Genomic DNA, 17,570 nt, shown 5'->3' with positions numbered 1-17,570 from the left:
CCCCCAAATTTTCTCCACCGCTCCCCCAGACCCCTCCAAGCCCCTCCCCCACTCTTTTTAACCCTTTCACCTCCCCAAACCCCTTTTCAGCTCCATCCCACCGGCCCAAATTTGCCCCAAACCCCCCGAAATTTTCCCAAATCCCCCCGAATTTGCCCCAAACCGCCCTCGGGGCACCCACCGAGGAGGCGGCAGTGCCTCAGCGCCCAGCAGTAGGCGCAGAAACGCCCCAAAATCCCCTCAAAACCACCCAAAATCCCCCAAAACCCCCCCAAAATCCTCTCAAAACCCCCCAAAATCCCCTCAAAACCCCCCAAAATCCTCTCGAAACCACCCAAAATCCCCTCAAAACCACCCAAAATCCCCTCAAAACCCCCCAAAATCCCCTCAAAATCCCCCAAAACCCCCTCAAAACCCCCCAAAATCCCCTCAAAACCAGCCAAATCCCCCCAAAATCCTCTCAAAACCCCCCAAAATCCTCTCAAAATCACCCAAAACCCCCTCAAAACCCCCCAAAATCCCCTCAAACCCCCCCAAATCCCCCCAAATTTCATCCAGAACCCCCCAAATTTCATCCAGAACCCCCCAAATTTTCTCCACCGCTCCCCCAGACCCCTCCAAGCCCCTCCCCCACTCTTTTTAACCCTTTCACCTCCCCAAACCCCTTTTCAGCTCCATCTCACCGGCCCAAATTTGCCCCAAACCCCCCGAAATTTGCCCCAAACCCCCCTAATTTGCCCAAATCCCCCCGAATTTGCCCCAAACCGCCCTCGGGGCACCCACCGAGGAGGCGGCAGTGCCTCAGCGCCCAGCAGTAGGCATAGAAACACTCCTCGAGGGCTCGGGGGAACGGCGCCTCGGGGGCCAGGGCGTAATCCACGGACAGGATGGGGGTCCCCAGGTCCCGAGCCCACCCCCTCAAATAGGGCTCGTGGGAGCGCGAGGTCTGAGCCACGAAGCCGCCGCCGTGGAAATGCACCAGGAGCCCCGGCGAGGGCGGCAGGGGGGGGCCCCGGCGCCAGGGAAATTGGGGAGGGGTCCAGGGACCCCCGTCCGGGCGGGTCAGGGCGCTGAGAGCGGCGGAATCCTAAAAAAAAAAAACGGGGAGAAGAGGGGAAAAAAAAGGGGGAGGGGAAGTGCTGAGAAAATGGTCCCGACTTGGGTGGAAATGGGGTGGGAATGTTGGGGGGGTGGGGTGGGAAAAGGAGATCCCGGATGGCGTCAGAAATGCACCCGGAATCGTCTCAAACCCACCCGAATCGCATCGGAGTTGCCTCAAATCCCCTCAAATCTCCCCCAAATCCTCTCAAATCCACCTAAATTGCCTCGAATTTGCCCCAAATCCCCTCAAATACACCCGAATCCCCTCAAATCCACCCCAAATCGCCTTGAATTTGCCTCAAATCCCCTCAAATCTCCCCCAAATCCTCTCAAATCCACCTAAATTGCCTCGAGTTTGCCCCAAATCCCCTCAAATCCACCCGAATTTGCTTCAAATCCACCCCAAATCGCCTCGAATTTGCCCCAAATCCCCTCAAATCCACCCGAATCACCTCGAATTTGCCTCAAATCCCCTCAAATCCACCCAAATCACCTCGAATTTGCCTCAAATCCTCTCAAATCCACCTAAATTGCCTCGAGTTTGCCCCAAATCCCCTCAAATCCACCCGAATTTGCTTCAAATCCACCCCAAATCGCCTCGAATTTGCCCCAAATCCCCTCAAATCCACCCGAATCACCTCGAATTTGCCTCAAATCCCCTCAAATCTCCCCCAAATCCTCTCACGTTCACCCAAATCGCATCGAATTTGCCCCAAATCCCCTCAAATCCACCCGAATTTGGTTCAAAACCACCCCAAATCGCCTCGAATTTGCCCCAAATCCCCTCAAATCCACCCGAATCACCTCGAATTTGCCTCAAATCCCCTCAAATCCACCCAAATCACCTCGAATTTGCCTCAAATCCCCTCAAATCCACGCAAAATCGCCTTGAATTTGCCTCAAATCCCCTCAAATCTCCCCCAAATCCTCTCAAATCCACCTAAATTGCCTCGAGTTTGCCCCAAATCCCCTCAAATCCACCCGAATTTGCTTCAAATCCACCCCAAATCGCCTCGAATTTGCCCCAAATCCAACCCAAATCAGCTCGAATTTGCCCAAATCCCCTCAAATCAGCTCGAATTTGCCCCAAATCCCCTCAAATCCACCCAAATCGCCTCAAATTTGCTTCAAATCCCCTCAAATCCACCCAAATCAGCTCGAATTTGCCCCAAATCCCCTCAAATCCACCCAAATCACCTCGAATTTGCCCCAAATCCCCTCAAATCCACCCAAATTGCCACGAATTTGCCCCCAATCCACCTCAAATCCACCCAAATCCTGCTCAAAACCTCCCTGAATCCCCTCAAATCTCCCCTAAACCCTTCGGTTTTGCCAAGTTTGCCCCAAATTCCCCCCAAACCCCCCCAAACCCCTTCGAAAATGACCAAAAATCTCCTAAAATGTCCCAAAATCCCCCTTAAAACCCAAAAAATCCCCCTTAAAACACCAAAAAATCCCCTGAAATCCCCTCCAAATAATCCCAAATATTCCCAAATTTTCCCGAATTTTTCCAAGCCCCCCAAATCCCCCCAACCCCCCTCGAAAACGACCAAAAATCCCCTCAAATCGTCTAAAACCCCCCTAAAAACACCAAAAAATCCCCTCAAATCCTCTCAAATCTTCCCCGAATTTCCCCTAATGTTCCCGAATTTTCCCAAATTCGCCCCGATTCGCCCCAAACCCCTCGAAAACGACCGAAAATCCCCTCAAACCTCCCAAAAATCCCTTTAAAACCCCAAAACCCCCCTTAAAACACCAAAAAATCCCCTGAAATCCCCTCAAATCTTCCCCAAACTTTCCCAAATTTGCCCCAATTTGCCCCAAGCCCCCTTGAAAACGACCAAAAAATCCCCACAAATGTCCCAAAATTCCCTTTAAAACCCCAAAACCCCCCTTAAAACCCAAAAAAATCCCCTGAAATCCCCTCGAATCTTCCCCAGATCCCCCCGAATTGGCCCAAATTTGCCCAAATTGGCCCGAATTTGCCCAAATTTGCCTGAATTTGCCTGAATTTGCCCGAACGTTCCCGAATTGGCCCGAATTGGCCCAAATATTCCCGAATTGGCCCGAATTGGCCCGAATTTCCCCGAACTGGCCCGAATTTCCCCGAACTGGCCTGAATTGGCCCGAATTTGCCGGAATTGGCCCGAATTTGCCGGAATTGGCCCAAACGTTCCCGAATTGGCCCGAATTGGCCTGAATTTTCCCGAATTGGCCCAAATTGGCCCAAACGTTCCCGAATTTTCCCGAATTTGGCCCGAATTGGCCCAAACATTCCCGAATTTGCCCGAATTGGCCCGAATTGGCCCAAATTGGCCCGAATTGGCCCGAATTTGCCGGAATTTGCCCGGATTGGCCCGAATTTCCCCAAACTGGCCTGAATTGGCCTGAACTGGCCCGAATTGGCCCGAATTTGCTGGAATTTGCCCGAATTTGCCCGAATTGGCCCAAATGTTCCCGAATTTGCCTGGATTGGCCCGAATTGGCCCGAATTGGCCCAAACATTCCCGAATTTGCCTGAATTGGCCCGAATTGGCCCAAATTTGCTGGAATTGGCCCGAATTGGCCCGAATTTGCCGGAATTTGCCCAAATTGGCTCGAATTTGCCCGAATTTGCCTGAATTGGCCCAAATTTCCCCGAACTGGCCCGAATTTGCCCGAGTTGGCCCGAATTTCCCCGAATTGGCCCAAACGTTCCCGAATTGGCCCGAATTGGCCCGAATTGGCCCAAACGTTCCCGAATTGGCCCGAATTGGCCCGAATTGGCCCAAATATTCCCGAATTGGCCCGAATTTCCCTGAACTGGCCCGAATTTCCCCGAACTGGCCTGAATTGGCCCGAATTTGCCGGAATTGGCCCGAATTTGCCGGAATTGGCCCAAACGTTCCCGAATTTGCCGGAATTGGCCCAAACGTTCCCGAATTGGCCGGAATTGGCCCGAACATTCCCGAATTTGGCCCGGAGGCGCACCTGGCCCTGGCGCAGGTGGTAGGAGAGCAGCCGCAGGTGGACGGGCCCCGGGCCAGTGTGGGCCCCGGGGGGGGCGATGGTGACGCTCCGGGAGGGGTCCCGGGCCAGCGGCAGCTCCAGGGGCTCGGGGGGCACGGCCAGGGCGCGGCAAACGCCCACCTGCACGGCCGCCAGCGAGGCCACCGACTGCGGGACGGGACAACGCGGGCGGTCAGGGGGCAGAAGTGTCCTAAATCCGAAAAAAAACCCCAAAACAAAGCACCAAAGAAAGCCCAAAAAAAATCCCCAAGGAAAAGCACCAAAACAAAGCCTAAAAAATCCCCCAAAAAATCCCCAAGGAAAAGCACCCAAAAAAGCCTAAAAAAAGCCCCCCAAAAAATCCCCCAAAAAATCCCCAAGGAAAAGCACCAAAGAAAGCCCCAAAAAATCCCCCCAAAAATCCCCCAAAAAATCCCCAAGGAAAAGCACCAAAAAAAGCCCAAAAATAATCCCCCAAAAAATCCCCAAGGAAAAGCACCCAAAAAAGCCTAAAAAAAAACCCCAAAAAATCCCCAAGGAAAAGCACCCAAAAAAGCCTAAAAAAAACCCAAAAAATCCCCAAGGAAAAGCACCCAAAAAAGCCCAAAAAAAATCCCCAAAAAATCCCCAAGGAAAAGCACCCAAAAAAGCCTAAAAAAAACCCCCAAAAAATCCCCAAGGAAAAGCACCCAAAAAAGCCTAAAAAAAGCCCCCCAAAAAATCCCCAAGGAAAAGCACCCAAAAAAGCCCAAAAAAAATCCCCAAAAAATCCCCAAGGAAAAGCACCAAAGAAAGCCTAAAAAAAGCCCCCCAAAAAATCCCCAAGGAAAAGCACCCAAAAAAGCCTAAAAAAAGCCCCCCAAAAAATCCGCCAAGGAAAAGCACCCAAAAAAGCCTAAAAAAAGCCCCCCAAAAAATCCCCAAGGAAAAGCACCCAAAAAAGCCTAAAAAAAATCCCCAAAAAATCCCCAAGGAAAAGCACCCAAAAAAGCCTAAAAAAAACCCCCAAAAAATCCCCAAGGAAAAGCACCCAAAAAAGCCTAAAAAAAACCCCAAAAAATCCCCAAGGAAAAGCACCCAAAAAAGCCTAAAAAAATCCCCCAAAAAATCCCCAAGGAAAAGCACCCAAAAAAGCCTAAAAAAAACCCCCAAAAAATCCCCAAGGAAAAGCACCCAAAAAAGCCTAAAAAAAACCCCCCAAAAAATCCCCCAAAAAATCCCCAAGGAAAAGCACCAAAGAAAGCCTAAAAAAAATCCCCAAAAAATCCCCAAGGAAAAGCACCAAAGAAAGCCCCAAAAAATCCCCCAAAAAATCCCCAAGGAAAAGCACCAAAGAAAGCCTAAAAAAAGCCCCCCAAAAAATCCCCAAGGAAAAGCACCCAAAAAAGCCTAAAAAAAGCCCCCCAAAAAATCCCCAAGGAAAAGCACCCAAAAAAGCCTAAAAAAAAAACCCAAAAAATCCCCAAGGAAAAGCACCAAAGAAAGCCCAAAAAAAAACCCCAAAAAATCCCCAAGGAAAAGCACCCAAAAAAGCCTAAAAAAAATCCCCCAAAAAATCCCCAAGGAAAAGCACCAAAAAAAGCCTTAAAAAAAACCCCCCAAAAAATCCCCAAGGAAAAGCACCCAAAAAAGCCTAAAAAAATCCCCAAAAAAATCCCCAAGGAAAAGCACCCAAAAAAGCCTAAAAAAAATCCCCAAAAAAATCCCCAAGGAAAAGCACCAAAGAAAGCCTAAAAAAAATCCCCAAAAAATCCCCAAGGAAAAGCACCCAAAAAAGCCTAAAAAAATCCCCCAAAAAATCCGCCAAGGAAAAGCACCCAAAAAAGCCTAAAAAAAACCCCCAAAAAATCCCCAAGGAAAAGCACCCAAAAAAGCCTAAAAAAAACCCCAAAAAATCCCCAAGGAAAAGCACCCAAAAAAGCCCAAAAAAAATCCCCCAAAAAATCCCCAAGGAAAAGCACCCAAAAAAGCCTAAAAAAAATCCCCCAAAAAATCCCCAAGGAAAAGCACCCAAAAAAGCCTAAAAAAAATCCCCCAAAAAATCCCCAAGGAAAAGCACCCAAAAAAGCCTAAAAAAAACCCCCCAAAAAATCCCCAAGGAAAAGCACCCAAAAAAGCCTAAAAAAAAACCCCAAAAAATCCCCAAGGAAAAGCACCCAAAAAAGCCTAAAAAAACCCCCAAAAAAAGCCCCAAAAAAAAGCACCAAAGAAAGCCCAAAAAAAATCCCCAAAAAATCCCCAAGGAAAAGCACCCAAAAAAGCCGAAAAAAAATCCCCAAAAAATCCCCAAGGAAAAGCACCAAAGAAAGCCCCAAAAAATCCCCCAAAAAATCCCCCAAAAAATCCCCAAGGAAAAGCACCCAAAAAAGCCCAAAAAAAACCCCCCAAAAAATCCCCCCCCAAAATAAGAAGAAATCCAAAAAAATCCCAAAAGCATCCCCCAAAAAATCCCAAACAAAAGCCCCAAAAAAAGCCCCCCCCAAAAAAGCCCCAAAAAAAGCGCCCAAAAAGCCCAAAAACATCCCCCCAAAAAATCCCCCAAAGAATCCCCAAAAAAAGCCCCCAAAAACCCCCAACCCCGCCCAAAAAAACCCCAAAACACCCCCCAAAAAATCAAAAAAAAGCCCCCCAAAAAAGCCCCAAAAAAAAACCCCAAAAAAATCCCCCAAAAAATAAAAAAAAATAAAAAAGCCCCCCCAAAAAAACCCAAAAAATCCAAAAAAAGCCTCCCAAAAAAGCCCAAAAAAACCCAAAAAAATCCCCAAAAAAGAGAAAAAAAAAACCAAAAAAAGCCCAAAAAAAAACCCCAAAAAACCCAAAGAAATCCCCAAAAAAGGAAAAAAATACCTAAAAATGCCCAAAAAACTCCCAAAATAACCCTCAAAAATCCCCAAAAAAATCCAAAACAAAAGTCCCCCCAAAAAGCCCAAAAAAAACCCCAAAACCCCCCAAAAAGCCCAAAAAATTCTAAAAAAAGCCCAAAACAAAGCCCAAAAACCCCCCAAAAAATTCCCAAAAAAATCCAAACAAAAAGCCCGAAAAAACCCAAAAAACCCCAACCCCCCCCTCCAAAATTTTTTTAAAAGCCCAAAATACCCCCCAAAAACCGCCCAAAAAAATCCCCCAAAAATCACAAAAAAAAAAGACAAAAAGCCCCCAAAAAGCCCAAAAAACCCTCCAAAAAAACCCAAAAAAATCCCAAAAAATAAAAGAAAAAAGACCCAAAAAACCCCCCAAAAACCCAAAAAAATTCCCTAAAAAAATCAAAAAAAGCCCCCCAAAAAGCCCAAAAATACCCCCAAACCCCATCAGAACCCCCCCCCAAAAATCCCCTCCAAAAAACCCCCAAAACCACCCCAACCCCCCCCAAAAAAACCCCAAAAAACCAACCCCCCCCAAAAAAAACCAAAAATCCCAAAAAAATCCCCAAAAAATGAAAAAAAAGCCCCCCCCAAAAGCCCAAAAATACCCCAAAACCCCATCAGAAATCCCCCCAAAACCACCTCCAAAAAACACCCAAAACCACCCCAAAAAAAGCCCCAAAAAAACCCAAAAAACAAAAAAATCACCCCAAAAAACCCCTAAAAAACCCCCAAAAAAACCCCAAAACCCCCGAAGTTTCCAGGTGGGATTTTTGGGGTTTTTGGGGGTTTCCAGGTGGGATTTTTGGGGTTTTTTGGGGTCCCGAGTCGGTTTTTGGGGGTTTTTTTGGGGTCCCAATCACCGGCAGCTCGGTCTCGGTGAGGTTCCAGAACCTCAGAGAGATTTTTGGGGTGATTTTATGGGGTTTTGGTGTCTCTTAGTGGGGTTTTTTTGGTTTTTTGGGGTTTCCAGGTGGGATTTTTGGGGTTTTTGGGGTTTCCAGGTGGGATTTTTGGGGTTTTTTGGGTCCCGAGTCCGTTTTTGGGGTTTTTTTTGGGGTCCCGATCACCAGCAGCTCGGTCTCGGTGAGGTTCCAGAACCTCAGAGAGATTTTTGGGGTGATTTTATGGGGTTTTGGTGTCTCTTAGTGGGGTTTTTTTGGTTTTTTTGGGGTTTCCAGGTGGGATTTTTGGGGTTTTTTGGGGTCCCGAGTCGGTTTTTGGGGGTTTTTTGGGGTCCCGACCGCCAGCAGCTCGGTCTCGGTGAGGTTCCAGAAGCTCTTCCAGAAATGCACGTCCAGGTTCTGGGTCAGGCGCTCGAACTCGGCCCCGCGCAGCTCCGGGTCCAGCGCGAATTTGCCGCTCGTGAAAAGTGACCCCGCAGCGACCCCTGGCACCCCAAAAACCCCCGAAGAGACCTCAAAATCCACCCCTGGCACCCCAAAAACCCCCGAAGAGGCCCCAAAATCCACCCCAGGACCCTCAGATTCTCAGGGACACCCCAAAACCCACCCAGAGATCCCAAAATCCACCCAAAATCCACCCCTGGCACCCCAAAAACCCCTCAGGGACACCCCAAAATCCACCCAGAGATCCCAAAATCCACCCAAAATCCACCCCTGGCACCCCAAAAACCCCTCAGGGACACCCCAAAACCCACCCAGAGATCCCAAAATCCACCCAAAATCCACCCCTGGCACCCCAAAAACCCCACAGGGACACCCCAAAATCCACCCCGGGACCCTCAAATTCTCAGGGACCCCCAAAACCCACCCAGAGATCCCAAAATCCACCCTAAAGCCACCCCTGGCACGCCAAAAACCCCCGAAGAGGCCCCAAAATCCACCCCTGGCACCCCAAAAACCCCACAGGGACACCCCAAAATCCACCCCGGGACCCTCAAATTCTCAGGGACCCCCAAAACCCACCCAGAGATCCCAAAATCCACCCTAAAGCCACCCTTGGCACCCCAAAAACCCCTGAAGAGGCCCCAAAATCCACCCCTGGCACCCCAAAAACCTCTCAGGGACACCCCAAAACCCACCCAGAGATCCCAAAATCCACCCTAAAGCCACCCAGGGACCCCAAAAACCCCTCAGGGACCCCCAAAATCCACCCAGAGATCCCAAAATCCACCCTAAAGCCACCCTTGGCACCCCAAAAACCCCTGAAGAGGCCCCAAAATCCACCCCTGGCACCCCAAAAACCCCACAGGGACACCCCAAAACCCACCCAGAGATCCCAAAATCCACCCAAAATCCACCCCTGGCACCCCAAAAACCTCTCAGGGACACCCCAAAACCCACCCAGAGATCCCAAAATCCACCCTAAAGCCACCCAGGGACCCCAAAAACCCCTCAGGGACACCCCAAAATCCACCCCAGGAGCCCCCAAATTCTCAGGGACCCCCAAAAACCCATCCAGAGATCCCAAAATCCACCCAGGGACCCCAAAACCCCCCGAAGAGGCCCTAAAACCCCCTCAGGACCCCCAAAACCCAACCTGGGACCCAAAAGCCACCCCTGGCACCCCCAAAATCCATCCAGAGACCCTAAAAACCCCCAAAGAAGCCCCAAAATCCACCCAGGGACCCCCCAAAATCCACCCAGGGATCCCCCAAAATCCACCCAGGCATCCCCAAAGACCCCAAAATTCGTTCAAGGAGCCCCAAAATCCACCCAGGGACTCCCCAAAATCCACCCAGGGACCCCCAAATCCACCCAGGGACCACCAAAGACCCCAAAATTCGTTCAAGGAGCCCCCAAATCCACCCAGGGACTCCCCAAAGTCCACCCAGGGACCCCCAAATCCACCCAGGGACTCCCAAAGACCCCAAAATTCGTTCAAGGAGCCCCAAAATCCACCCAGGGACCCCCAAAGACCCCAAAATTCGTTCAAGGAGCCCCCAAATCCACCCAGGGACTCCCAAAGACCCCAAAATTTGTACAAGGAGCCCCCAAATCCACCCAGGGACTCCCAAAGACCCCAAAATTCGTTCAAGGAGCCCCCAAATCCACCCAGGGACCCCCAAAGACCCCAAAATTCGTTCAAGGAGCCCCAAAATCCACCCAGAGACCCCCAAAGACCCCAAAATTCATTCAAGGAGCCCCAAAATCCACTCAGAGACCTCCAAATCCACCCAGGGCTTCCCAAAGACCCCAAAATCCATTCAAGGAGCCCCAAAATCCACCCAGGGACTCCCAAAGACCCCAAAATTTGTCCAAGGAGCCCCAAAATCCACTCAGAGACCCCCAAAGACCCCAAAATTGGTTCAAGGAGCCCCAAAATGCCCCCAGGCCCCCCCGAAATTCACCGATCCCGGGGTCACGGCTGCGGTAGTTCTCCCCGAAGGACACGAGGCCGATGGCCAGGGTCTGCAGGAACGGCCGGAGGGACGGCACGAACTGCGGACACCGAGGGTCAGCGGGGGTCAGCGGGGGTCATCAAGGGTCATTGGGGGTCAGCGGGGGTCATTGGGGTCATCAAGGGTCATCAAAGGTCATCAGGGGTCATCGGGGGTCATTGGGGTCATCAGGGGTATTGGGGTCAGTGGTGGTCATCGGGGGTCATTGGGGGTCATTGGGAGTCATCGGGGTCATTGGGGGTCATCGGGGGTCATTGGGGCCAGTGGTGGTCATTGGGGGTCATCGGGGTCATCAAGGGTCATCAAAGGTCATTGGGGGTCATTGGGGGTCATTGGGGTCAGTGGTGGTCATTGGGGGTCATCGGGGTCATTGGGGGTCATCGGGGGTCATTGGGGCCAGTGGTGGTCATTGGGGGTCATCGGGGTCATCAAGGGTCATCAAAGGTCATTGGGGGTCATTGGGGCCAGTGGTGGTCATTGGGGGTCATCGGGGTCATTGGGGGTCATTGGGGCCAGTGGTGGTCATTGGGGGTCATCAAGGGTCATCAAAGGTCATTGGGGGTCATTGGGGTCAGTGGTGGTCATTGGGGGTCATTGGGGGTCATTGGGGTCAGTGGTGGTCATTGGGGGTCATCGGGGGTCATTGGGGTCATCAGGGCTCATTGGGGTCAGCAGGGATATTGGGGTCAGTGGTGGTCATTGGGGGTCATCAAGGGTCATCAGGGGTCATTGGGGGTCATCGGGGTCAGCAGGGGTCATCAAAGGTCATTGGGGGTCATCAGGGGTCATCAAGGCTCAGTGGTGGTCATTGGGGGTCATCAGGGGTCATTGAGGGTCATTGGGGGTCATCAGGGGTCATCAGGGGTCAGTGGTGGTCATCGGGTTTCATTGGGGTCAGTGGTGGTCATTGGGGGTCATCAGGGGTCATTGGGGTCATTGGGGGTCATCGGGGGTCATTGGGGTCATTGGGGGTCATCGGGGGTCATTGGGGGTCATTGGGGTCAGCAGGGGTATTGGGGTCAGTGGTGGTCATCAGGGGTCATTGGGGGTCAGTGGTGGTCATCGGGTTTCATCGGGGTCAGTGGTGGTCATTGGGGGTCATCGGGGGTCATTGGGGGTCATTGGGGTCATTGGGGGTCATTGGGGGTCATTGGGGTCAGCAGGGGTATTGGGGTCAGTGGTGGTCATTGGGGGTCATCGGGGGTCATTGGGGCCAGTGGTGGTCATTGGGGGTCATCGGGGTCATCAAGGGTCATCAAAGGTCATTGGGGGTCATCGGGGGTCATTGGGGTCAGTGGTGGTCATTGGGGGTCATTGGGGTCATCGGGGTCATTGGGGGTCATCGGGGGTCATTGGGGCCAGTGGTGGTCATTGGGGGTCATCGGGGGTCATTGGGGCCAGTGGTGGTCATTGGGGGTCATCGGGGTCATCAAGGGTCATCAAAGGTCATTGGGGGTCATTGGGGTCAGTGGTGGTCATTGGGGGTCATCGGGGGTCATTGGGGCCAGTGGTGGTCATTGGGGGTCATCGGGGGTCATTGGGGCCAGTGGTGGTCATTGGGGGTCATCAAAGGTCATCAGGGGTCATTGGGGGTCAACAGGGGTCAGTGGTGGTCATTGGGGGTCATCGGGGGTCATTGGGGTCATCGGGGCTCATTGGGGTCAGCAGGGGTATTGGGGTCAGTGGTGGTCATTGGGGGTCATTGGGGTCATCAAGGGTCATCAAGGGTCATTGGGGGTCATTGGGGGTCATCGGGGTCAGCAGGGGTCATCAAAGGTCATTGGGGTCATCAGGGGTCATCAAGGCTCAGTGGTGGGCATTGGGGGTCATCAGGGGTCATCAGGGGTCAGTGGTGGTCATCGGGTTTCATTGGGGTCAGTGGTGGTCATTGGGGGTCATCAGGGGTCATTGGGGTCATTGGGGGTCATCGGGGGTCATTGGGGTCATTGGGGGTCATCGGGGGTCATTGGGGGTCAGTGGGGTCAGCAGGGGTATTGGGGTCAGTGGTGGTCATTGGGGGTCATTGGGGTCATCAAGGGTCATCAAAGGTCATCAGGGGTCATCGGGGGTCATTGGGGTCATCAGGGGTCATTGGGGGTCATTGGGGGTCATCGGGGGTCAGTGGTGGTCATTGGGGGTCATCAGGGGTCAAGACAAGTGGTCAAGGTGAACCCAAGCAATGGTCAAGGAAGTCAAGACCAAGCCAGTGGTCAATGAGGCCAATGGTCAAGCCAAGACCAAGCAAGCGATGGTCAAGACAAGCCAATGGTCAACTCAAGACCAACCAATGGTCAACGAAGCCAAGTTCAACCAACCAATGGTCAAGGCCAGGCCAATGGTCAAGCCAAGACCAACCAATGGTCAACGAAGCCAAGCTCAACCAACCAATGGTCAACGAAGCCAAGCTCAACCAACCAATGGTCAAGGCCAGGCCAACGGTCAACCTGAGACCAACCAATGGTCAAGGCCAACTCAACGGTCAAGCCAAGACCAACCAATGGTCAACGAAGCCAAGGTCAACCAACCAATGGTCAAGGCCAGGCCAATGGTCAAGCCAAGACCAACCAATGGTCAAGGCCAGGCCAATGGTCAAGCCAAGACCAACCAATGGTCAGCAAAGCCAAGCTCAACCAACCAATGGTCAAGGCCAGGCCAAAGGTCAAGCTAAGACCAACCAATGGTCAGCAAAGCCAAGCTCAACCAACCAATGGTCAAGGCCAGGCCAATGGTCAACTCAAGACCAACCAATGGTCAGCAAAGCCAAGCTCAACCAACCAATGGTCAAGGCCAGGCCAAAGGTCAACTCAAGACCAACCAATGGTCAAGGCCAGGCCAATGGTCAACTCAAGACCAACCAATGGTCAGCAAAGCCAAGTTCAACCAACCAATGGTCAAGGCCAGGCCAAAGGTCAACCTGAGACCAACCAAGGGTCAACGAAGCCAAGGTCAACCAACCAATGGTCAAGGCCAGGCCAATGGTCAAGCCAAGACCAACCAAGGGTCAACAGAGCCAAAACCAACCAATTCCTCCATCCCAAAAATTCCCCAAAAAATCCCCCGAAAGTCCCAAAAATCCCCAAAAAATTTCTCAAAAAAATCCCCAAAAGTTCCCCAAAAATTCTCGAAAAATTCCCAAAAAGTTCCCCAAAAATTCCCAAAGAATTCCCGAAAAATTCCTGAAAAAATCCCCCCAAAAATTCCCAAAATGTCCCAAAAAATCCCCAAAAATTCCCAGAAATTACTCAAGAAATTCCCCAAAAAATCCCCAAAAATTCCTGAAAAATTCCCAAAAATTCCCAAACTCCCCCAAAAAATTCCCAAAAATCCCTCAAAAAAACCCCAAAAAATCCCCCAAATCCCCCCAAAAGTTCCCAGAAATTACTCAAAAAATTTCCCAAAAATTACCAAAAAAATCCCTAAAAATTCCCTAAAAATTCAAAAAAATTCCCAAAATACCCCCCAAAAATTCCCAAAAATTCCTCAAAAAAGAGGAATTTTCCCTCATTTTCCCCAAAAAATTCCCCAAATCCCCCAAAAAATACCCAAAAATTCCTCCAAAAATTCCCCAAAAACTCCCAAAAATTTCCCAAAAAATCCCAAAAATTCCCCTAAAAGTTCTCCAAAAATTAAAAAAAAAAATTCCCAAAAACCCCCCAAAAATTCTGAAAAAATTCCCTACAAATTTCCAAAAATCCCCAAAAATTCCAAAAAAATCCCCCCAAAATTCCAAAAAATTCCTTAAAAATCCCCAAAATATTCCCTAAAAATTCCCAAAAATTACTCCAAAAATCCCCCCAAAAACCCAAAAATCCCCAAAAATTCTGTAAAATTCCCAAAACATTCCCATAAATTGTCAAAAAACTCCAAAGAGTTGCAAAAATTTCCCAAAAATTGTTAAAAATTCCCTAAAAATTCCCCAAAAAATCCCAAAAAAATCCCTAAAAATCCCTAAAAAATTCCCAAAAATTGTTAAAAATTCCCAAAAAAATTCCAAAAAAACCCCCAAAAATTCTCCAAAAATTCCCTACAAATTTCAAAAAATCCCCAAAAATTAAAAAAAATCCCCCAAAAATTCCCTAAAAATCCAAAAATAATCCAAAAAATTCCCTAAAAATCCCCAAAATAGTTCCGAAAAATTCCCAAAAATCACTTCAAAAATTCCCAAAAAATCCCCAAAATCCCCAAAAATTCCCCAAGATTCCCAAAAAATTCCCATAAACTGTCAAAAAACTCCAAAAAATTCCAAAAAATCCGGAAAATTCTTTAAAATACCAAAAAAAAATCCCCCCAAAATTCCCAAAAAAATCAAATAAAAATCCAAAAAAATCCCAAAAAAATCCAAAAAAAATTTCCCCAAAAATTCCCAAAAAATAAAAAAAAAATCCAAAAAAATCCCAAAAAAATCCCAAAAAATTCCCTAAAAATCCCCCCGAAATTCCCAAAAAATTGTTAAAAATTCCCAAAAAATCCCCCAAAAAATCCCCAAAAATCCCCAAAATTCCCAAAAATTCCCAAAAAATCCCCAAAATCCCCCAAAATCCCCCAAACGCCCCCGTCGCGCTCACCTGGAAGCCGAGGCAGCGCCCGTAGAAGCAGCCGTTGTGCATCGTGCTGTACTCCCGCAGCACCACCTCGCTGATGCCTTCCTCCCCCTCCTCCTCCTCCTCCTCCTGCTGCCGAAAAAGTTCCAAAAAAGTTCCCCAAAAATTCCCCCAAAGTTAAAAAAAAAAAAAAAAAAAAAAAATCCCCCCGAAATCACCAGAAAAATTCCCCAAAAATCCACAAAACAATCCCAAAAACCCCACTCCAAAATTCCTCCTCCTCCTCCTGCTGCTGAAAAAGGTCCAAAAAAGTTCCCAAAATTCAAAACAATTTCCCCAAAATTACCGGAAAAAATTCCCAAAAAATTCCAAAAAGATTCCAAAAAAAATCCCCAAAATTACCAGAAAAACCCCACTCCAAAATTCCTCCTCCTCCCCCTCCTCCTCCTCTTCCTCTTGCTGCCGAAAAAGTTCCAAAAAAGTTCCCCAAAAATTCCCCAAAAGTTAAAAAAAATCCCCCAAAATTACCAGAAAAAATTCCCCAAAAAATTCCCCAAAAATTCCCCAAAAGTTAAAAAAAAATCCCCCAAAATTACCAGAAAAATTCCCCAAAAAATTCCCCAAAAATTCCAAAAAAAAAAAAATCCCAAAAATTCGCCAAAAATTCAAAAAAAAAATCCCCAAAATTACCCCAAAAATTCCAAAAAAAATCCCCAAAAATTCCCAAAAAATCCCCAAAAATTCCCCAAAAATTCCAAAAAAATCCCCAAAAAATTCCAAAAAAATCCCAACAATCCCAAAAAAATCCCCAAAATTACCAAAAAACCCCACTCCAAAATTCCTCCTCCTCCTCCTCCTCCTCCTGCTGAAAGAGTTCCAAAAAAGTTCCCAACATTCCAAAAAAATTCCCCAAAATTACCAGAAAAAATTCCAAAAAAATTCCCCAAAAATTCACAAAAAAATCCCAAAAACCCCACTCCAAAATTCCTCCTCCTCCTCCTAAATTCCAAAAAAAAATCCCCCAAAAATTCCCAAAAAAAATCCCAAAAAATCCCCAAAAAATCCCCAAAATTACCAGAAGAATTCCAAAGACATCCCCCAAATTTCAAAAAAAATCCCCCCAAAAATCCCAAAAAAACCCCCAAAAATTCCAAAGAAACCCCAAAAAATCCCCAAAATTACCAGAAGAATTCCAAAAACATCCCCAAAATTTCCAAAAAAAATCCCCCCAAAAATCCCAAAAAAAAACCCCAAAAATTCCAAAAAAACCCCAAAAAATCCCCAAAAATCCCCAAAATTACCAGAAGAATTCCAAAAACACCCCCAAAATTTCCAAAAAAATCCCCCCAAAAATCCCAAAAAAACCCCCCAAAAATTCCAAAAAAACCCCAAAAAATCCCCAAAAATCCCCAAAATTACCAGAAGAATTCCAAAGACACCCCCAAAATTTCCAAAAAAATGCCCCCAAAAATCCCAAAAAAATTCCCCAAAAAATCCCCCAAAATTCCAAAAAAATCCCCCAAAAATCCAAAAAAATCCCCCAAAAATCCAAAAAAATCCCCCCAAAAAATCCCCAAAAAATTTAAAAAAAATCCCCAAAACTACCCAAAAAAATCCAAAAAAAATCCCCAAAAAATTCCCAAAAAAATTCCTCAAAAATTCAAAAAAAACACTTCCCCAAAATCACCCCAAAAATTCCCTAAAAATCCCAAAAAAATCCCAAAAAACCCCCAAAACTTCTAAAAAAACCCCCAAAACCCCCCCAAAACCCCAAAAAACCCTTCACAAATCCAAAAAACCAACCCCCCCCAAAACATCCCCAAAGCTCCCCAAAAAATCCCCAAAAATCCCCAAAATTACCAGAAGAATTCCAAAGACACCCCCAAAATTTCCAAAAAAATGCCCCCAAAAATCCCAAAAAAATTCCAAAAAAATCCCCCAAAATCCAAAAAAATCCCCCAAAAATCCAAAAAAATCCCCCAAAAATCCAAAAAAATCCCCCCAAAAAATCCCCAAAAAATTTTAAAAAAATCCCCAAAACTACCCAAAAAAATCCAAAAAAATTCCGAAAAAATTCCCAAAAAATTCCTCAAAAATTCAAAAAAATTTTCCCCAAAATCACCCCAAAAATTCCCTAAAAATCCCCAAAAAATCCCAAAAAAACCCCAAAACTTCTAAAAAAACCCCCAAAACCCCCCAAAACCCCAAAAAACCCCTTCACAAATCCAAAAAAAATAACCCCCCCCCAAAAAAATCCCCAAAGCTCCCCGAAAAATCCTAAAAAACCCCCCAAAAATCAAAAAAAATCCCCCCAAAAAATCCCCAAAAAATTTTAAAAAAATCCCCAAAACTACCCAAAAAAATCCAAAAAAAATCCCCAAAAAATTCCCAAAAAATTCCTCAAAAATTCAAAAAAAACACTTCCCCAAAATCACCCCAAAAATTCCGTAAAAATCCCAAAAAAATCCCAAAAAATCCCCAAAACTTCTAAAAAAACCCCCCAAACCCCCCCAAAACCCCAAAAAACCCTTCACAAATCCAAAAAAACAACCCCCCCCAAACATCCCCAAAGCTCCCCGAAAAATCCTAAAAAACCCCCCAAAAATCAAAAAAAATCCCCCCAAAAAATCCCCAAAAAATTTAAAAAAATTCCCCAAAACTACCCAAAAAAATCCAAAAAAATTCCCCAAAAAATTCCCAAAAAATTCCTCAAAA

The 17,570-nt window shown here is 47.6% G+C and overlaps 1 protein-coding gene across 1 annotated transcript in view; it reads right to left on the bottom strand.

Annotated features, from left to right (window-relative positions):
* LIPE (lipase E, hormone sensitive type) overlaps nucleotides 1–17,570 on the bottom strand; it is a gene marked incomplete at its 3' end in the record, with an annotated part of 33,182 nt that overhangs the window by 13,627 nt on the left and 1,985 nt on the right. Inside the window, exons 2-6 of the mRNA XM_082299901.1 lie at nucleotides 14,880–14,987; nucleotides 10,264–10,354; nucleotides 8,195–8,340; nucleotides 4,072–4,257; nucleotides 784–1,087 (exon numbers count right to left, since the gene is read on the bottom strand). Coding sequence (XP_082156027.1) covers nucleotides 784–1,087; nucleotides 4,072–4,257; nucleotides 8,195–8,340; nucleotides 10,264–10,354; nucleotides 14,880–14,987 — 835 coding nt within the window. The remainder of the gene's footprint in view (nucleotides 1–783; nucleotides 1,088–4,071; nucleotides 4,258–8,194; nucleotides 8,341–10,263; nucleotides 10,355–14,879; nucleotides 14,988–17,570) is intronic.

Source organism: Coloeus monedula (genome assembly GCF_965178545.1).
Source record: "Coloeus monedula genome assembly, chromosome: 35".
Lineage (NCBI taxonomy): Eukaryota > Metazoa > Chordata > Aves > Passeriformes > Corvidae > Coloeus > Coloeus monedula.
The sequence above is the reverse complement of the archived record's forward strand: the minus strand, read 5'-3'. Positions and strand labels throughout refer to the sequence as shown.